The 22,506-nt window shown below is 36.2% G+C and overlaps 1 protein-coding gene, 1 long non-coding RNA gene and 1 other non-coding gene across 3 annotated transcripts; all 3 read left to right on the forward strand.

Annotated features, from left to right (window-relative positions):
* Positions 1-606: 606 nt before the first annotated feature.
* Positions 607-679, forward strand: TRNAR-UCU (transfer RNA arginine (anticodon UCU)). The gene has a single exon. It is a non-coding gene; the product is annotated as a tRNA-Arg (tRNA).
* Positions 680-3,000: 2,321 nt separating this feature from the next.
* LOC110779255 (uncharacterized) lies at positions 3,001-6,350 on the forward strand. Its single transcript, XR_002531067.2, has 4 exons — positions 3,001-3,286; positions 3,480-3,520; positions 4,944-5,070; positions 5,906-6,350. It is a non-coding gene; the product is annotated as an uncharacterized lncRNA (long non-coding RNA).
* Positions 6,351-12,379: 6,029 nt separating this feature from the next.
* LOC110779254 (protein RALF-like 34) lies at positions 12,380-13,415 on the forward strand. Its single transcript, XM_021983785.2, has one exon. It carries the CDS (start codon positions 12,697-12,699, stop codon positions 13,105-13,107), a length of 411 nt encoding a protein of 136 aa, XP_021839477.1. The 5' UTR covers positions 12,380-12,696; the 3' UTR covers positions 13,108-13,415.
* The last annotated feature ends 9,091 nt before the right edge of the window (positions 13,416-22,506 follow it).

Here is a 22,506-nt window from a genome sequence, read left to right on the forward strand (position 1 = left end):
TTTAAATTGAATTTTATTTATTTTATTTTAGATTAGTGTTTGATTTTGGATGAATTTTATTTTAAATTTATTTTTTAATTGTTAGAGTGTTTGATTTTAGATGTTGTATATATTAATAATTATTTAATTAAAATATCTACGTGGCACCTAATTAATTATCTACGTGGCAATCGATTTTTTTAATTCAAAAATAAATTAGAAATCTTATTTTTCATTGGTCGAAACCATTAGTAATCCTAGGTGGCGCTCTAATATTTCAGCAAATATGCCTCCTTTATATATATATATTAGATTAGATTAGATTAGATTTGTCTTGATTGTTCATGGATTTGATGTTTAATCATGCATGATTGCTTTGTTTTAATGTGTAGGAAATTTAGGATGTAATATTTACATTTATTCAAAAGAACCTTGCCGGCTTGCCCCATTGTTTTTAATGAAATTTTACTAACTTGGACGTACACTAACTTGTTCCCGTGTGGAATTGAGGTGTAAAAGAGAACCATTATCGTTCGCTAAGTGTATGTGCGAAGAGAGGATAAAAATTAAACGTATAATCTTAATACTCTGATGTTTGTATTGACATTTACTTTTCTCGACACAGAAGCGCTCGTGGCCTAATGGATAAGGCATTTGACTTCTAATCAAAGGATTGTGGGTTCGAGTCCCACCGAGCGTGTTTTTTGATTTTTTTTCCCCTCTTTGTAAAAAACTTACATTTTGCAAAATCTTACACCTAATTCCTCAGAATTTGATGAAATGATTCATTACAATCTAAACAAAATTTAGAATGCAAAATTTTTCCAAAGATTAAAAATCAGAATCAAAATTTATCGATTGATTGTATATTATTTCATGGCCTTAATTTTTATACTTTTACTTGTCCTAATTGTAAATTTAATGCTTGGTTGGTTGACTTGACTTATTTTTATACTTTTTCTTGTCGATTTTCTATTTGTAAAGTCGTCATTCGTTACCAGACGAGATAGGAAGCACGACGTTTCCTTCAACCTGATTCGTTAGACTTATTTTTTTTGGTGCAAATGAGTCACAGTGGCGGGGATAAGAGTCGATTCCATGATCACCTGGAACCGGGATGGAAATTCTAACCAACCGAGCTATACCTCACTCTCGTAAGTTATTGACTTATGGACCATGGTGAAACAGATTTCCGAAATAATGAGTTCGGTTGCAGTCTGCACCACAAGTACAAGTGTACAACCCACGACATGAATTAAAAAACTTAAAATAAAATCAAGCAAGGCATATGGATTGGAACCAGCTTCATACACTAATAGAAAAAAGGTCAAGTGAGGCACTTAAAATGGGTCTATAGGTGGCACTTTTAAGGTGTCACATATTGGGGGCACACTAGATGACTTTACAAATGCGATACCACAAAAGTGCCACATTTTATGTGCCTGGTGAATGTTTTTTTTACGAGTTGGGCACTCAGAACTAAGCCAATATTTTAACATTGCTGATAGTTCAGTAGGAACACTTGACAAGAGGGGGGTGAATGGCTTCTTGGGAACTTGGGTAAGTTTCTTGCGAAATTTAAACAATAAAGAAATTGTAATCAATAAGCGAGGAAAGATATGAAATTGAGGAACCTTTTTGACCCTAATCAAGAAGAACCTCACAACTCTTTTGTATTGATGTAATACCTATATTACAAATACGCTCTTTAACTCAAGTTCTTCTCGAACACGAGTTCCCCAGAGCAATCCGCGTCGATTAATGTGCTCCTCTTTCTCACTCTTTCTCTCTCTGACTTAACTCTAAGTCACTCAAAGATCACTCAACCCTTAAACCCAAAATACAATTTGATAGAAAACTCTAGTACGTAATAACGCTTATAGCAATAAGGAACTCAAGGAAAAACTCTGTTTGTAAACTGATTCTCTTAAAACGTTTAAGCTCTTTAAGATATATTTTGCAAAGATTAGTTGTGTGTTTGAAAAAGCAAAAATTCTTTTTCTTTTATAGAGGAGTTTTACCTAAGGTTGGATACCCATGTTTCCCTCAACTACCCACTAACTGTTACTGCTCAGTAACATGAGCATAGTTGGAGAGAAACAGGGGAGACCAATTCCAAACACTACTTGCACGTTTAAATGAAAATATCGGGGAGAGTTTTAAGGATCATGGGAAAATATTTTGTTTGGAAAACAAGGAAAATATAAATTAGAATCCTATGTTTATATTTATTAAATTCATTTTATTTATTAACAAAGATTTTCTTATTAAAACTCTTTTATAATTACAGTTAATATTTTCAATTAAAAACGTACCAAAATACTTATGTTCCTTTCGTTCCAAACTACGTATAAACAATATTAAATACTTACATAAATCCTAAACATAATCTCATATGTTATAGTCTTTATGCTTGCACCTTTAGGAAGCTTCACTCGAAGTCTTCACAATTTGTTCCTTCTCTGGAACATCGAGGATCCACGTAATATATGAGGATCTCGTCTTTGTAAACTTGCTAAATGACTAATTCTTCAACGTAGTGTCTGACATGGATCAGATGACTTGCATATATTCCACTTTGCTTAGTTTATCCAACTCAGGATCTCCCTAACTTAACATTATCCTTCAAAGGATCTCGGGACCTAATTTGCAACATAACTTAATCAATAGTCAGGAGTTTGCTTTGTCATCATCAAAACTTTAGGGTCAACAATAATTACCTATGCAAAAAGAAATTAATTTTAGTATATTAGTATATTACCTCTGTTCCTAGATGTTTGTGAGACTTTGAAAGACGTGTATAAAGTTGAAAAATAAAAAAGAAGAATGAATTCTCATTTATATCCTAACCCTTTAAAAAGCAAGAGGTTCCCAAAATTTTCCTTAGGAATAGTTAAATTACTGTCTTACCCTTAAATCCTTCCTCGGAAAAAATCCATTTTCTCTTAACAATAGTGGAATGACAACACTGCCCTTTCAGGCTCTCTTTCTCGATTTTTCATATCCTCCGGATCTTCTTCATCTCTCCTCTTTCCATACTCCATTTCATCTCCATCTTCCACACATATTCTTTTTTTATTATTCATCTTCATCCTCCGTTGCCTTCGTCTCTCTCAATTGTTTTAGCTCCTCTATCTTTTCTCTCTCCTTGGCCTTGAAATCCTATCAATAATCGTAACTATCAGCAAACCCTAATTATGTAATTTCGGGATTTTAATTGAGGCTTTTCATATATAAGAAGAATCACAATGTCTATCTCAGGCTATATCTTCCATAGCCAGTAACGCCAACAACAACAAAACATCAAGTAATTTTAGTTTATTTTGGGTTCGCCTTCTTTGCAATTAATCTTGTTCAATTCGACTAATTTCACGAATTCAAATAACTACAGGTTCTTGTAATTTGCGATTGATTTTTTTCTTAATATTTTATGCTTATTTGATTAGTGATTAACTCAGTTCAAATTGACTATTATTTATAAAGTTTCAAATGAATGTCAGGATAACTCTTTAATGGAAATGTTCAGGAAAATGCTTCCCAGGTTTGTAATTCTCTCACCTTTCCGTTTATATCTCTTTTTTGCCCTTCTTGAATAATTGCTTATTATTTTGTTTGTTTTGATTTTAATCTTGATTTATTTGGATGGAACTCAATCATACATTAAACTCATCACGTAAGAAATGTGTGATATAGATATACAATAACCTGGAGAAGTAAAGGTTGTCTACATGTATTTCTTTTCAACTCTATGAAAGAAATGTAATGATTTACGTTAAGCTTATGTTTTAGAAAAGGCTGATTATTAGTAAACATGCTTATTTGGTTCTGATATTGGAACATGGCTTATTTGAAGAAGATTTGGATTTACTGCGATATAGTTTGAGTGACAAGTGAAAGACAAATCTAGGTTGAGGTGGTCTCACACTAACATAATGTGAGAGAATGAGGCCATGCTTAACCAAGTTTGAGGATGACATAGTTAGAGTGATATGCGTTTTTATAGGGGTCGCTTGAATGTCTGAATTATAGACTGCAGAACCCCGAACAACTGAAGTTTAGAGAGAACATCATGCAGGCTCTAAGACCGCACTAGATTTATATTTTGAAAACCAGCTAACAATCATGGTATATACCCTAATATCATAACAACATAAAGGTTAATATGGTGGACAAGTAGAATAAGTTCTTGGTGATCCAGATGAGTAAAAATGTACAATCCAAGTGGTAGTTGTTTGCACTTTAAATTTTTTCATATGAGTCATCTACTTTCATATTGCAGGGTACTGAGTAGAACTTTATCTTGGACAGTCATTTAAAAATGCAATTATTTAAATAGAGATCTTGAAGATAACATACTGAGTACAAAATAATGCATATCATTGTTCCAATGTGGAATACTAATGACCAAACTTGAATGGTTGCATTAATTAATTTACAGAAAATACCACAAATACTCATATACCTTTACCCTCCTATAGTGACACACATACTTATTAAATACTACCCCCTCCCTGGATAAAAGAAGAAATTAAACCCAAACAATAGATCACACTTGTTGATAGCATTATATTCTAATTTGCATTTTATTTTCGGCATTCTCTAGAATCTGACTTTACTACAATTCCGAATAACTTTACTATAATTCCAACTAGGTAAGGCAATGCCTCAGTCTTCAATACATATAAATGCATTGCTTGTAGAAGAAGAAGAAAACACTTTGCAAGAGGAGGGTCGATGGGTGAAAGTTGTTGTCCACTTGTCCCTGAGCCGAACTTTGATGTGGTGAATGCATATATAGGCTCTTGTAAATGTGGCAGTTGTTCCACTGGGAAGAGCCTACACATGCACCAATTATTTCCCTTTCTGTGGGTTTTCTCAAGTTCGCTTTTTATATCTACAACTTAAGACGCTCTTGCAAAACTCCTACTTCTTCTTTTAACATTTTTTACACATCATGAATGCAGGATAACTTAACTTTCAACTATGACATCTTTGACGGCACCGGCACAATTTCAGTACACCACATTCACTTTGGACTATGAAAAGCTATTAAAGATGCTTGCTAAAGATCTACTTCATATCAAACATACCGTATGCTCGCACTCTGCCACTTCTATCCTTTTTTTCCTTTGTTTTTCTGGGTAGCTAATAACTAAGCATGACACACCAATTGAAGTTTTCTTTTAGATCCATGTGATTAGAAGATCCACATTTTCAAAGAAATCATCAACCCACAAGAGTTAGGTAATAATGTGGACCATCCCTGGCAACCTTCTCTGGAAAAAAAAATGCATTGGTTCAGGTTCCTGATTTTATACTCCCAAGAAAGAACAAATTTATAGGAGTTAATACGCTGACACTAAACCAACACTATCAATGGTTAGAATCTTTGTTAACGCAACATTTTTGTCTTGTTTTTCATTTTTTGGTTAATGCTTGGAAAATAAAAGAGCACGTGATACAACTGCATCCATCTAACAAATCATTGCATAGGCAATCAATTGTAGTTTGTTTTAGGAATAAGGATATGTACATATTTCATGAGCAAGCATGATCATCTAAAGTGGATAGTTTGGATAAAACTCTAATTACTCCCGCTTTTTTATAAGAGAGCATATAAATTTACGTTACATTGCTTATGGAATGGAAAATCTCATACAATAGTCATCCTTCGACATGGACCAGATACAACTACAAAGAATCTCCATATAAATGCATGCGTAGATATTATATAGAAACAATTCCATAGATACGAATCATTAGAACTTTTTGATGCCATAATTTAAGTCTTCGTATGTAGGTAAGATCCGACCAATAATACAATAGATGAGAATTGTTATTAACTGGACAAGAGGGGGATATTTAGCATACATTCTTGGATGGTACCTGCAGCTCATATTTATATTTGTACGATTGTATTTACAAGGTGATGAAAAATAAATCATGGTCGTGAAAGAGATGCTTCGTACCAAATATTTTTTGGTCAAAGTAGGCCCACCAACAACTCTCTCTGAGTGCAATGCGCTATTGTGGCGCCTCAAGCAGGTGGTATTGGAGGATAACACCGAGAATGCGTTTGGAGGTTGCGGCCGATGTGTGATCAGTTTCAGTAATATCTCCCTTTTATATACGTGAAAACTATTTTTAGTGTGAAAAATATGTATGAAAGATGATTAGTACCAAAGCTATATGTATGATCGCGATATGCATTTACACCTTTTGCCAGCAACATTTGTATATGTTGCATTGCTTAGTATTTTTGAACTATCTTATGTGGTGGGATTTTTTTGAACACATGGAAGACTCGCATTTCATGTTCTTAGGAAACACTCATTGCACCTTTTGGATAACCTATGTATTAGGAAATTCGATGGAACTTACATTATGTAAGTAACTATGTTTTACTGTCTATTATATTTATGTTTGCAAATGTTTCCATCAAATAATTAGGGTCATGATTTGCATAATATTTTGGTCGATAATTTTGAATATATTGGGGGGCCGTACGAGCTAGCAAGTCTCTATTTTATATGGAGTAGTAGAGTTTTGACCATTTCAAAATAGTAGTTAGATAAAATTAAATAAGGTTATCCAAGATGTAGTGGTTAATGTCCCAGTCAAAAAAAATGTAATGGTTAATGATAAAACATTATTTGGATAGATGGATTATTCTTGTATAGAACTGGTCCACAATAATATTAGTGTAGACCCAAAATCAACAATTTTCTCTAACAACACTTTTACATACGCATTTACCTTTATTGCACATAATGACTATATAGATTAAATACCAATTTTCTTAGACATAATAACAATTTTTTGAATCAAAATGACCATATACTTATAATCACATTATTCAAGTACAACTTGTACTAAATGACATCAATTTGATAATTTTTCATAATAACCCCACTAACTCATTCCAAAATAAAGTAGTTGTTAACTTTTTTTTTTAGTCATCAGAAATTTTGTGTAGACACTACTACAAAATGCGTGAAATCTCGACGATATGCCCTCGACGCTGATGGAGTATTTTAGTCATCAACTACTACTAATACTACAATGGTGTGTGTATTAAATAGAGTACTTCTAAGCTACCATATATATCTTCTAGTTTGATTTGTTAATCAAATGGTAGTATAATATACTAATAAACTATCCTCATTGCTTAAGGAACAACAATAACTTGATTTCCCCCTTCTCTGTAGTTGTTTTAGATTAGTATAATTTTGGATTGCATTGTTATTTGGTTAAATTTCTTGCTCAAGGATATTGCATAGTAAGATTGAGTAGGATTGAAATTTCACCTTGTAAAGAAGGGGTTTTGTAAATTAGATTCAGATTTAGGTTTTACTGTTTCAAAATTTTTGACCAAAAACATAATACTTCAAGAAACATATTTTCAAGAAGAACAAATTAGTAAACAAGTCAAACTTCTGATTGCATTTGATTAGCTTATGTTTTCACAATTATTTTAGAGTACCTATTTTCTTGTCTTGTAGCTAGGCATATGCTTACATTGAGTTTTTTTTATAAAGCTATTTCATTTCTCTATTTATTTCTCTCTAGAAATACTGCAATTGTCTGTTACTGCTTGATTATATGTAAGTTGGGTGAGCATCCAATTCTTTCCTTTACTAGGCAGGACGAAGAAAATAGAGCATAACTAATTACAACCATTTCTGTTTTGTTGTATTGTCATATCTCTTATTTAAGTTGATTGTTTGTGTTATGCTTTGACATGTCTTGTGTGAACCTTATAATAGAGATAATTGTCATATTCGATTTGCCTGTTGTGTCTGCTTCCTTTGGTTTCCTTTGCTGTTAGGTGGGATCACTAGGAGGGAGTCTAAGTGACATAACCTAGCACTAGACTCTAAGTTGTCTCACATGAATACTTGAGAAAATGGACTAAAGTTTGACCTTCGTCTTTCTTTTATAACTAAATTTGTAAAAAAAAATTATGTTTAATATGTAAGACGTAGAAAGATTATATTGTTCTTATGTTTATGAAACTAGCGTACCTAATTAATTGGCATATACGTCACTCTGTTCATTTTGAAAATACTAATGTTGGTCAGATCAGGTGGAAATTTTGGAACTGAAACTGGAGCCTTTTTTATTTTACAAATAAGATTAAAGTAGCAAAAATTAGTTGCTTGGTATTTGGCATTGTTTGAGTAGAGCATATATTTCACTGCGGTTAGTCTTGTCTTTTGTATATATTAGGCAAGATAGAGTGGTATTTAATTGTTCCTAAACCTTATGTTTTCCTTACGTGCTACATCAAGGTCTGGATTCCCGACAATGAAGTGAGTATTAGTCTAAAAAATGCATAAACCTGTCTATTTTTTGGAAAATTGTAATTCTTATTCAGTAACTCTTACTGGGTTTAAAATTTTATGTTCTTTAGGGCAGATATAGAACAAATTTCAGATTTTTTTTCTTTGTTAATCTGCTTGTAATTAATTGAGTTTTCCTAGCAATTTTATGAACCGCTTGATTTGCTTCAAATTAATTTAAATGATTTTCTCTCCGTATTATTTTGGATGATTTTCACTCGTTATGCTCTCTAATTTCAGATAATTTGCCATTGCTCAAAAATTTTCAAGATTATGTTCAAGTATTCCTCTGTGCATTGAATAGTAAATGTTCTGATATCTATGAGTTCTGCATTTACTACCTATGTTCTGGTAATTTTCTTCACTTATACTCAATATTTCTAGATTTTTTTTTTTAATTTCAAAAATAGTACTCCCTGCGTACGTTCCAAATTAATACTCTCTATACTAGCAAATGTTCTGACATCTATGAGTTATGCATTTACTACATGTGTTCTGGTAATGTAAAGAGCAGTGAGAGGTCATACTCTGACATCTATGAGTTCTGCATTTACTACCCGTGTTCTGTTAATGTAAAGTGTAGTGAGAGGCCATACTCTCTCTGTACAAAATTTTAGGCACTTCAGCAGCTCCATAAGACTTTGTTCCTTCTGTTTGTTGTAGGATTTAGAAGAACTCCACTAATTTATTAAGTGACTGCTATTTTGAGCACGCCACCTCCTAATACCTGGGACTTCTCTTTCTAGTATGTGATATGCATAGAATTACTAGAAGCCGCAGATCTAACTTTAAACATAGCCTTATGCTTCCTTTTGCTTTTATAGAAAAATCAAATAAAAGTCCACGACCAACATGCATCACACTATATGAAAAGCCTAATGCTTATTGATGTTTTCTGTAGTCATAGAGATTGGTCTCAGCTTATTTCATCAACTAATTCTTCATACTGGAACTGAAAGCATATTCAACAATTGGAGATGTTTATAAGATGATTCTCTGCTTCTGTGAGAGTTAGAATTTTGGTTTTATTGTTTATCAGCTGCTGTTATTTTCCTTTGGTATCATGTGCTAGAAAGATTGTCAACTGAATAGTGATAACAGCTGAAAGCAGACTCACCCTGCTCCATAGTTATAGCCTCCTTAGTTATAGCCTCCTGGTTGAGATATGGGAGATGGTGACAACTTCAATTTTGAGTTTGTTATGGAAATCTGTATAATTGCATACCACAATCCCATTGTCTGTAGATGGGGAATCTTTCCGACCACTATGTTTGTAACCCCTGCAAAGTTTGAGCAGAAAGGTATATATGCACATTAATACTCAGTTTTAAGATATATAAGCTCATTAACTGCTTAATTCTTAATATTCAAGGCCCTCATGGCAGTGCCTGATCCTAAGTTGCAAATATGATAGCTTGAGAAATGGTCTTGATGTGTTTTCATACTCTTATGCGCTTCTAAGAAGATGAATAATTGTTGATATTTAGACCTGAATTGTGCTCTTGTTTTAACATACTATTTTCAGTATTGGTTAGTTTACTGGAATTGCCCCATTAATTTTTTGCGATAGTTAGCTGAAAAGTCCAAGTCTCATTCTTTTGTCCTCCTTTAATCAATTTTTGGTTACTATATTGGAAAATGTATTGTCATGAATCTGTCAACTGCTGCACTCGTGTAACGTATAATTTCTTGTATTTGATTTTCTTGGTCACATTTTGTTCTCATATCTGCTACTTTTGGTGACGTCGTTAGTTCGTTACTTCTCTTGTTGTTTTATTTGTGAACTATCATTTGAATTTGACGAGGAAAATTAAGCATATGATGGAATTAAATTTTCTTATAGTCTTTCCTTGGATTTTACTCATTTTGGACCTTTTTTTTCAGCATTGCTTTACTTCAGGCGTAAAACTTGGAGACAACAAGTTCTGTTTGTCTATTAACTTATGAAGTGTATTAGATGGAGTACTTCCTTCTATGTGATGTACATGGTCGTGTGGATGTGTGAATCAAACACCTGGGGTATCCTGGCTGCATAATAGGGAGATGGAACCTATTGCAGAACGTTCTCCATGGAGGTTATTGTGACAGCTCAAGCTTACAAAATAAGCCAAATATTAGTTTTTACAATGTCTAGTAATTAGTTAGCGGTCATTATATCAATTTTGAACAAATTCGTGTAAGACTCATATTTTGTACTTTATACGTTATATTATGTAAAATAAATTACAACATTCTGACCATATTTGGTTGGGTTTACCATTTTTATACAATTTTGTAAGTTCAACGTGGTTATGCAGTGAAGATTATTTTTTTCTTTTTACAAAACATAATTCTCGACGCCATTGTATGTCAATTTCAAATTCCCGCGAAAACAAGTAATCACCCACAAAGACAAATCTCGTCATAAATAATCGTCGAGAATATTTTTTGCGACGACAAAGTCTATCGAGAATGTTAGTAAAATTATGATGGACGCCTATTGTCGTCGAGATTATCGACGCCCAAGAGCGTCGAGAAATTCTCTACGCCCAAATTCTCGACGATGACTTGAACCGTCGAGAAATAATTTCTCGTCGCTCTTAGGCGTCGAAAAAATGCCTAAAAGCGTCGAAAAATGACGCGAATTGTAGTAGTGAGAACTGCCTCACCGAAAAGATCGTTTTGATTGCTTAACTAATTGGTTTCATTCCTTAACTAATTAGTTCAATTGTTTAACTAATTGGTTCTAGTATTTAACTAATTGGTTTCAATGCTTAACTAATTGGAGGGAACAGAGCTTCGAGGAAGGAGAAATCAATATTTTATTTTTTTAGGTTTCCAGGTTAGTTAAAGGAGGGAAGGGAATTGGAGGGAAACTTATGAAGAATTGAAAAAAAAAATCACTTTTTTTAATAAGCACGTGACTGACACGTGCGAGTCAACACCGAAAAATTAAAGTCAACCATAAAAAAATGGGTAAATGTCTCATCTCACAACAAAAATTCATTTTTAGGTTGCATCTTACAACATTTTTTTATAAAGTCATTTGTCACAATTTTGGACATTAAAAAGGTATTTCTGACAAAAAAATCCTTAAAACAATTACTCCCTCCGTATTTATGTAAGGGATACACTTGCCTTTTCCGGCCGTATTTATTTAAGAGATACACTTGCCATTTTTAATAACTTATCAACCCACCATCTAATTAAATAATACATATAATCTACTCAATGAATCACCATCCTATTAAACAAATAATCTCGTAAACCCATCTCACCTCCCACCCGGGTTCGATTTTTCGCATATCTGATATGTGTGGAAACACACATATCAACTAAAAGACAAATAGCTAAAAGACAAAAAAGGAAGTACCATTCATGTAAAAAAAGTACCATTCTGTAAAAAAAAAGTACCATTTTTTTTTTTGTACTTTTTTCCTATTTTGTCTTTTGTTTTGATATGTATTTCCCCGTACATATCTGATATGTATTTGTACTTCCTCCCTCCCACCCCCAAAATGACATGATCTCCAATTATTTACTTATTAAAATATCTATCCAACCCCACTTGCTTTATTATTTTATTTCATTCAATTGTTCTTCTTAATACTCATGTCCAACCAAGTGTATCCCTTAAATAAATAAGGAGGGAGTAGTGCACTTGAAATGGAGCCTATCCGTAGTTCCGTACTCCTGAGTCGTGATTGAAGCCAATGTAGCTTAAATGACTTATTTTCCCATAAAAAGATAATTACAACAGATACGAAATTGACTAGATCTTAATGGACCTGATCTAACCCAAAGTACTCCTAACAAAAATTGACCTGTATCCAATTGAAACCGATCCATACCCAAATAGATCCAACCCGTAAAAGTTCTTGATTCGGATGAACCCGACCCAATCAACATGTTTGGCATATCCAGTCGTACCCTACCCACCTCACCGACTCTCTTTCATTGTGGCAATTCTTAATGATTGATCCCTATATTGGACCACACGGTCCACCCCACACCAACTCTTGCTACTTGCTAGGCCATTCTACTAAACCGCACAGCCCAACTACCCAAGTGAATAATACACTGATAATTAAGTGGTAAATTAGTACAACAGTTCCCTGTAATCCATGAATAAACTTTGATTACATCTCCTTGAATCGAGCGTTAACAGTCTATATATGGAGTATAAATCTGGCAACCGGTAGCTAACACGAGAAACGAGAGGAAGATACACCATTAAAAACAAAAACAAAAACAGGGCACCAATTAAGGATAAAGGATCCAAAGAGGGGCCGCATTCATTATTCCCAGCTGTTCCTTCCCATGTGACTCCTCCTTCGTTAGATTTCCATCCATTAAAATCCACTCACTTCACTCTCTCTCCTCCAAACCCCCAACAATGTCTTCGAAGACTGTTATCTCTCTCCTCTTTCTGATCTCCTACATTACCCTCCATACTTCCACTGTGGAAGCTCAGATCCACGACTTCGGGTCTGATTGGGCTTCGTCTTCCGCAATGTCGATGGTGTTAAACCCCAGCGGAGTAAGTGGTGGAGGTGGAGGAGATCTTGATCTTGATTTTGATGATGAGATTGATGAAGATGGAATCGACGGTAGTAGCAGTAGTAGGAGATCTCTGTACTGGAAGAGGAAGGTGTACTACATATCGTATGGTGCGTTGTCAGCGAATCGGGTCCCGTGTCCACCACGCTCCGGTAGGTCTTACTACACTCACAACTGTTACGGAACTCATGCCCCTGCTAATCCTTATTCTCGCGGTTGCTCTTGCATCACTCGTTGCCGCCGTTAGTAAGATTTTTTAAGTATTTGATTAGGGGTTTATTTTATGTTTAAGAGTTGAGGTTTAGGGTTTAATTAATCATCTCCCTTTTTATCTCATCTCATAAAGTCTATTTCCTTTTGTGTGATTATTTTGGTAATTATTGTAAGTCTTGAGCTGGATGTGGGGTCCTCTTTTTACTTGTTGAGGATTGGTTGATTAATGATGTATCAATGTATCATTATTTGTTAAGTATGATTTTAAAAGACGGATTAGTATTTGTAAAACAATAGTAATTTGTAGTTAATTAATTGCTCTGTAATAACGGGCTTTTTGGATATCAACGAGCTTAGTTGATAAGGAAGGTGATACCCTAAGACTTGGAATAATAGCAAGCTATAAGTTCACTTTGTAATAATGTTGTGCAAACTTTTGAATACACTTGCCGATTACTCATGTGATATTGGTAGGTTGGTAGTGTATGTTTTACTCATCGTCTATATGTTTGAACAAAAATGATGGGTAAATTACAATCAACATCTTCCACTCCCTTATTCGTTGTTCTTTAGGCTATTTTATGATATTTAAATCCTAGAATAGGGTATTACCGGTATTAGAATTTTGATTACCAAACTACAATTCGAACGTAGAAGTCCGTTTGGCAGGGGATTAAAATAGTGTTAATGGAAATGAATTTGTATGTAAATTTGTAATATTCATTCCATGGTAATGTTAGTTCACTTAATATTAGCTTTTTTTCTTTATAAATTTTCATTACGATATTAGTTCATTACCATTTGGTGAGTGGTACTCCCTCCGTATTTATTTAAGAGATACACTTGATCGGACACGGGTATTAAGAAAAAGAATTGAATGAAATAAAGTAATAAAACAAGTGGATTGAATAGATATTTTAATAAGAAAAACAAGTGGGGACCATATCATTTTAGGGAGTGTGGGGTGGGGGTGGGGTGTAGATATATTATTTAATTAGATGGTGGTGCTAATAAGTTACTAAAAATGGCAAGTGTATCTCTTAAATAAATACGGCCGGGAAAGGTAAGTGTATCCCTTAAATAAATACAAAGGAAATATTAGGTAGGAATGCAAATCTACGAAGAACAATCACCAAGTTTGTGACAAAATTTCATTATCATGGATATCATGATATTATTTTCTTGTTAAGTAACACTTATATTTTTTTCAATTCACACTATTTATTACCGGATACCAAACGGGTCTGAAACGACCGAACTCGTAACTGACCATGACCCGAAATGTTGGTAAAATATGTAACCCGAAACCTGACCTGTACCTGTGAGGGGGTCGAAAAAGCACGAGGCTAATGCGTGACCTCGTCCCTCGTGGGTGTGACGATTCTTTTTATTCAATCAAGTGTAATTGGATTTCCTGTGAGTTTACACCCAATTGACTAGTAATATAGGAGTCGCCATTCAGTTTTTAACGACAATGAGAAAAACTGACAAAACCCGGTTATCGTGACATAAAGGGAGTGCAATTATGTTTGACCACGACGGCCGTAGGTTCCCTTGTGATCCCTGGTGTGGGGATCTCTCAACATACAACCGCAAGGTAGAGATTGAGGGTTCGGGGGACTGTAACTACCGAGAGGAGTACTTCGCTCGTCGATAACTCCAGAGGCAGGATATCCTTACTAGCTCAGCATAAATAATTGAAGGGACATACGTTAACTATTAAACTAATCTGAATTGATTTTAGCAATATGCAACATATAATACTAATTCGATCGTGATTATCTGATTTAAATAGCATTAAGGGACCTAGCATGATAATCCGATTTCCCAAAAATATTATATTTGTTAGGCGTGATAGAACAATCAGATTAGGTTAGTTTAACAGTTCGTAAAAATGGCGAGGAAAGCAGTTAAATCATCGAAAAAGGACACATTACGACGCACCCTTGAGAGGTGCGTCATGGTTCTCAGAAAATTAACCACTTTGACTTTGCTATTTATCCTTTTTATTTAACGAGTCTCAATTTGAAGGAAATAATGCCCTTGGTCCAAGTATGCATTCAATGTTAAGTCTAATAAATGCGGTTCAGTATTAATTAACAAGTTAATAATTCAGTGAGATCAAGTGAGCTGAATGCCTAGCTAGAGGCCGCTTCAGTTCAAGTGGAATTAATGATATTAATCCACAGCTTACTCTTGACTGAACCCGTAGGGTCACACAAATTGTACGTAAACGGATCAAGTATTTAATGACATTAAATACTCCATCTATGGATATTCGGAATCGACGGATCTTGGTTTCAGTGGGAGCTGAGATCGTCACAGGCAAGAAATGAATACTCCGGAAACGATGATATTGCCGGAAATGGAAATATGGATCGTATCGGAAATATAAATATTATCCAAGTCGTAGATGTTGCCGGAAACGGAAACATGGTACGTATCGGAAAATATTATCGGAAATGGAAATATTGCCGGAATCGGAAATATTGCCGGAAACGGAAATATTGTCAGAAGCGGAAATATTATCGGAATCAGAAAATAATTCCGGAAACGGAAATATTAAATATTTGTTCGAAACGGAAATTAATTCCGGAATCGGAAATATTAAATATTGTTCGTATCGGAAATAAATTCCGGAATCGGGAATTTAATCGAAAGCGTATCGTACGAATTAGCATCGGACGAGGCTCGCTAGACGAAGGCCCAGCACGAAGCCAGGCCATCGCCCAGCAAGCCACACGCATCACCAACACACGCCAAAGCCTCGACCAGGCCCAGCGCAAGCCAGACCCAGCCGAAGCCATGGGCGCGCGCGGACAGTAGCATGGGCCAAGCGTTGTGCGCTCAGCGTGGGCCGCAAGGCCTGCGCGGGTGTACGGTGCTCGTGCGATGCTCGTGTGCGAATCCTAAAGCTATCGGGATTCGATAAAAGATTAAATCCTAAACCTATTAGATAAAGTTTATTTAAATAGAGTCCTAGCAGGATTCTAATTAAATAAATTAGTATCCTAATAGGATTCCAATTCCTTTTCCATACTTCTATAAATAAGGGTCTAGGGTCATTATTTATACACAAGTTTTCAAGTATTCAAAGCTAGGATTTTTAAGCAGAAAAATCAGCCATAACTCTTGCCCATTTAGCCGAAAATAAGTAGTACCTTAAGGGCGATTCTAGTTGGTCAATCTTAAGGCGGATCCGGACGTGCTGTGGACTATCTACGGAGGGACGACACTTGGAGTCCTAAAGACTTGTTCTTGTTCGGTTCGGGCGCAGCTAGGGAAGGCACGCAACAAAGAGTATGCATCTAAACTATGCTAAATGATTATGTGTAAATAATATGTTTTCCTGGCTTTATGGTTTTTCCGCATGATTTATGAATTGTCATATGTATCATTTAGGATTTATGTTGGAATGCAACACCTAATTCTGACAGGTTTCTATCTTTTATGATTTGCCACTTTTAGAAGCTACCTTTTACGGCAGTTACTTTTTTTAGCAGGTTTCCATAAATAGCAGGTTTCAGGTGAAATAAAAAGGGGAATTGAGATTCGTTGATTTTATAGGAGATGCGTTGTCAAGTGGAGATTTATGCTTTCATCATCGAACCTTTCCCTTTCGGGAATGGGGACAAAAGTAGGTGTCTACAGTTAGCCCCCACTTTGATCGAGTCTTGGAGTAAGACGACGGTCAAAGTATTAGACGGAGTGCGTCACACAAGCCATGGTGTATTGTGACCTGTTTTGCGAGGGTCTCACGAGCCCCCGAGTGATAACATTTGACTTAAGGGTCATCACTTGAAGTGTCGACATATCCCTCACGTGTCATTGGGATTTGTCAATTGATAGTATATAAACTTCCTCACTTTGTCATTGGAAGGATCTAAAGGTGCGTAGAAACTCCCTCACTTTGTCATTGGGAGTAGCTACAGATGTTTTCGAAATCAAAGCTATAAAGTGTAATTGGGCCTGGCCAAGCCCAATCACGAGGTAAAAGTGTTTTTAAAGATTCTCATTTTTCAGGGCTAGCTAAACGAGAGAACCCCCTTGTTTTTATAGGACGTAAAACGAAGGAAAATCCAGCACCCTTGTTTTTATAGGACGTAAAACAAAGGAAAATCCAGCACCCTTGTTTTTATAGGACGTAAAACGAAGGAAAATCCAGCACCCTTGTTTTTATAGGACGTAAAACGAAGGAAAATCCAGCAAAAGTTATCGCTGCAGCGACTAACGACCTGCGCGGTTTTAATGGCGCAGACCCCGCCGGCTAAAGATGGCGAGCTTGTCCGCTAAGGGTGGACACCCCGTCCGATAGAAGTGGACGAATCTGTTTTTGAAATTTGAAAATAAGGACCTACGCGGTTTGTGGCGTAGACCCCGCCGGCTAAAGATGGCGAACCTTGTCCGCTAAGGGTGGACACCCCGTCCGATAGAAGTGGACGAATCTATTTTGAAATTTGTTTTGCTTTTTTGAAAATAAGGACCTACGCGGTTTGTGACGTAGACCCCTCCGGCTGAAGATGGCGAGCCTGTCTTAATTTTGAAGACTTTATTTTTTCGAAAACTGAGGACCTGCGCGGCTAGTGACGCAGACCCCGCCCGCTGAGGGTGGGCGAGCCCTGTCCTCTGAGGGTGGACGTCCCTGAATTCGTTTTCTTTTCGATTTGGGAACTCGCGCGGTTTGTGACGCGATCTTGCCGACTGAAGATGGGCAAGTTCCCATTTCTTTGGTTCTTTGTGATTTCTTTTGAGAATTTCTTTTTATTCATTCTTGCAAGAGCGAATTCTTTCGAGGGGTGGTCGAATTTAGTTGTAACCTGAACGTGGGCTGACAACGTGTTTAGACGGATCTTTGTCTTGCGACCGTCCACTTTCGTTATTTTGAGCTAGTCTTTACGGCTCGACTTGGTCTTTGATCAGAGGACCGTGCACAAGTGTCAGTGACGTCCTTTCGATGAGGTCATCCAAATCGAGTGATTTTTGTGTCAATTCCGCATGTAAAAGGCATTCTAAAATTTTCTCAAATTCGAAGCCTAACTATGACTTTTCGGAGGTTTTAGTTTTTCGAATGCAAAATTTCGTAAATTTAAGATGTTAAATTAAATATTTGCGATTCTTGTTGATAAATCTTGAATTTTTGATTGACCTACTGTATATGTTTAACAAGTTTGAATGCCTAGCCTTGTTAATTATGCAATCTAATTTGTAATTATGATTAATTTGTTGAAAATTAGAATAATTTAGAATTAATTTGATTTTCATAATTAATTATAATTTAATTAGATACCTATGATTAAAAACCACCATAAAAATTGTAAATTTATGTTAAATTTTAAATTTTTATGACCTAGACTTGAATCCATGTTAATCGGAAATCAATTGAATAATAAATTTTCGATTTTTCGCCCTAAAATTATGAAATTAATATTATTTATTAATTTGTCATTAATTTTGAATATAAATTTTAAATTTTTATGCGATTCGCTCATATAACTTGCACGCACAAAGCAATGGACGCTACGTGTTACCCTTAAGGGGCGTTGTATAGTGCGGGCATGTGACGACGAGCAAGGGAGCTCGTCGCCCATGCGGTACGAATGCAATGAGCAAGGCCATGGTGCACGAGCACAAGGCAGCAGCCCTGCCTTGTGTCGTGGGCTGTGTGCAATGGGCGAATGGGCGAGGGCGAGAGCAAGGCACGAGCAGTCGCGTGTGGGCAGCAAGCGAGCTGCGCCACAGCGCGCACTGCCTCGCGCAAACGTGCGGAGCCTCGCGCGCAGCGAGCGTAAGCTCGCGTGCCACGAGTGCTGCGCCAAGCATCGATCGCTCGCGCGGAGCGAGCGCTGTTGTGCGTACGACGAGCGCTGCGCCCAGCGATGGCGTGCGAGCGCTATTGTGCGTGCGACGAGCGCTGCGCCCAGCGAGGGCGTGCGAGCGCTATTGTGCGTGCGACGAGCGCTGCGCCCAGCGATGGCGTGCGAGTGCTTGTTGTGCGTGCGACGAGCGCTGCGCCCAGCGATGGCGTGCGGGTGCGTGTTGCGACGTGCGACGAGCGCTGCGCCCAGCGATGGGCTGCGGCAGCATGCTCGTGCGTCGAGCGCTGGCGCGCGCAGCGAGCACCATGCGTGATGCCTTGCGATGGTGAGCAGCAGCGATGCGAGGCAGCGCATGGGCTGCGCGCACATGGCCAGCGATGGCTGTGTGCGTGTGGCCCATGGGCGTGCGCTGCGTGGGATTGTTGCGTTGCGATTATATCGTTTTGAAATTTTAATTTGAAATTTTCAGTTTACGTAATTTTAATTAATTTTAAAATTAATAATTTAAATTATTTTCTTGGATTTTAATTTTGAATATTGTAATTATAATAAATTTTATTTATTATAATTATTTTACTAAAATTAAAATCATGAATTAATTTAAATACGACTGAAATTAAATTAAACTTTGTGGATTCAATTATAAATTTATATGAGCTTTAAATTTTAATTAAATTTGTATGTTTCCGGTTAGACTAGAAATACATTTTTATGTTTAAAATTAGTAAAGCATATGAATTTATTGGTTTAAGTGGGAGCCCTTTTTAGTCATAAACTCTTGATTAGGTCTACAAAACCTTTAGGTTAAAACAACTTGATTAGAATTAATAAGGACTGAATAATTTGTAGATTATTGGTGCCCTTGATTAATTGATGCAAATGTTTATGTGATGCATAATGTGTTTTACTAACCAGCTATGTGGGCCATTCATGTTAATGAATGGATGAATGGTATATATATATATATTGTATATGTACTGTTTTGCAGGTTATGAAGTGACTAGTATGGCCCAAATAGGATAGAAAATATGGTCTGCGTACCATTAATTTGAATGTAATTGGTTTAAAGGACCAAAGTTGTTTTTCAATTCAAATATGGTCTGCGTACCATCAAATAGTTGTAATTAGTTTTAATTATAGCTTATTCTATTTGAAGAAAATGGTGCCTCCCACGGAGATTTTCAAGACGGACTTTGAAGTTAAAGCTTCAAGATGAAGTCGGGCTATACTAGATCACATTTATCTTATGCATGTTTTAAGTTATTTATTGCTTTTAAATATGTCTTAAAATGCATGAGATCAAAAGCTTGATTATGTTGCATGATTAAGGATTTTAGTTCACTTAAAATCTAACCAACATAGTAAGAGCCTTAAGTTCCAAACTTAAAAATTGAGTTAAAAGGTGCCATGCCAAAATATACACTTGCTTGGATATCCTTTACATCAATCTAGTAATAGTTTTCGCTCAGCGAGGTGTTACTTATTGGTCCTAAAGGGGCTAGGTACACAAATAATTGTGAGTACATGTTAGTTTTGGTGAAACTCAACGATATAAGTAAGGAGTCCTTTTATGTCGTGGCAAAATCGATAGGTTTACCTAATAAGTTCTTAGACGTACCTATCAACCAAGAATAGTTTCTAGACTATTAGCAAAAGGCTTTTGCTTACCTAAGATGTTTTAGGATTAAGTCGACAAACTGTGCTTAGTTCTTCAATGATTTTAGGATCTTGGAATCATTTTATTCACACCTGCCGGAACACATAACTTGAATAAAATGCTTAATAAACATTGAATTATGCATGTATGCTAGAATTTAAGTTTATTAAGATAAACTGTGAATGGTTATTTATTTGTTTATTCTTTTCAATTGTAGTTTTAAATATGGCAAACAACAATTCATTCAACATTCGATCAATTCTCGAAAAGGAGAAGTTGAACGGGAAAAACTTCCTTGACTGGCAAAGGAACTTGCAAATAGTTCTTATGCAGGAAGAAAAGGAGTATGTCCTAGAAGAGGCGATGCCCGAAGCCGCAGGCGACGGGGTCACTCAGGCAGCCCTCAATCGTTGGATTGATGCCAACAAGGATGTGAAATGTTTAATGCTCGCCACCATGAGTGCAGATCTGCAGAAAACGTTCATCAACTCAGATGCTTTCACAATCATCAGTGAGTTGAAGAACATGTTCCAAGATCTGGCTCGAGTCGAAAGATTCGAGACTCATAGGCAAATTCTTGAGACCAAGCTTAAGAAAGGCGAGCCCGTAAGTCCACATGTTCTCAAAATGATTGGACTCATTGAGAATATGAGTCGGCTGGATCAGCAATTTTCTCAGGAAATGGCTATAGACACCATCCTCCATTCTCTTCATAGCGGGTATGATCAGTTCAAACTGAACTATAGTATGAATAGTCTGGACAAAACGCTCACTGAGCTTCACGGTATGCTGAAGACCGCTGAAAAGACGTTCAAAAGTGATAAGGAGGATGTGCTTATGGTGCGTGGGGGCAAGTTCAAGAAATCTGGAAAGAAGAGGAATGCTAAGAAAGGTGGCAACAAGGCCAGCCCAACTAAGCAAACTGGCGCCAAATCTGTAAAGAGGAAGGTCAGTCAACCCACTTCTGAATCCGAATGTTTCTACTGCAAGAAGAAGGGGCATTGGAAGAGAGATTGCTTGAAGCTAAAGGAAGATCAGAAGAACGGAACAGTCGTTCCATCTTCAGGTATTTTCGTTATAGACTGTATACTTGCTAATTCAACTTCTTGGGTATTAGATACAGGTTGTGGCTCACACTTATATTCCAATCCACAGGGACTAAGAAGAAGTAGAAAGTTAAGCAAGGGTGAAGTCGACCTACGAGTGGGAAATGGAGCACGGATTGCTGCATTAGCAGTAGGAACTTATTATTTGTCGTTGCCCTCCGGGCTAGTTTTGGAACTGGAAGAGTGTTTCCATGTTCCAAGTCTTACTAAAAACATCATTTCAGTTTCTTGCTTAGATGCTAAGGGATTTTCCTTTTTAATAAAAGACAATAGTTGTTCGTTTTATTTTAAAGAGATGTTTTATAGATCTGCTAGATTAGTCAATGGACTTTATTTATTAGATCACGACAAACAAGTATATAACATAAATACCAAAAAGGCCAAAAAGGATGATTCAGATATCACCTATCTGTGGCATTGTCGATTAGGCCATATAAACTTGAAACGCTTAGAAAGACTTCAAAAGGAAGGAATTCTGGAACCATTTGACTTAGAGGATTATGGTAAATGCGAATCATGTTTACTTGGGAAAATGACAAAGCAACCTTTCTCTAAAGTTGGAGAAAGAGCAAATGAACTATTGGGTTTAATCCATACAGATGTATGTGGACCAATGAGTACAAATGCTAGAGGTGGTTTCAGCTACTTTATCACTTTCACTGATGACTTCAGTTGATATGGTTATGTCTACCTAATGAAGCATAAGTCTGAATCCTTTGACAAATTCAAGGAATTTCAGAGTGAAATAGAGAATCAATTAGGCAAGAAGATTAAGGCACTGCGGTCTGATAGAGGCGGTGAATATTCGAGCTATGAATTTGATGACCATCTGAAAGAATGTGGAATTCTATCAG

The sequence above is a fragment of the Spinacia oleracea genome, chromosome 3 (assembly GCF_020520425.1).
Source record: "Spinacia oleracea cultivar Varoflay chromosome 3, BTI_SOV_V1, whole genome shotgun sequence".
In the NCBI taxonomy this organism is placed as follows: Eukaryota; Viridiplantae; Streptophyta; class Magnoliopsida; order Caryophyllales; family Amaranthaceae; genus Spinacia; species Spinacia oleracea.

Bases quoted from the DNA above. Each gene is read 5' to 3' on its own strand.
- LOC110779254 (XM_021983785.2), top strand. From the start codon at position 12,697: ATGTCTTCGAAGACTGTTATCTCTCTCCTCTTTCTGATCTCCTACATT.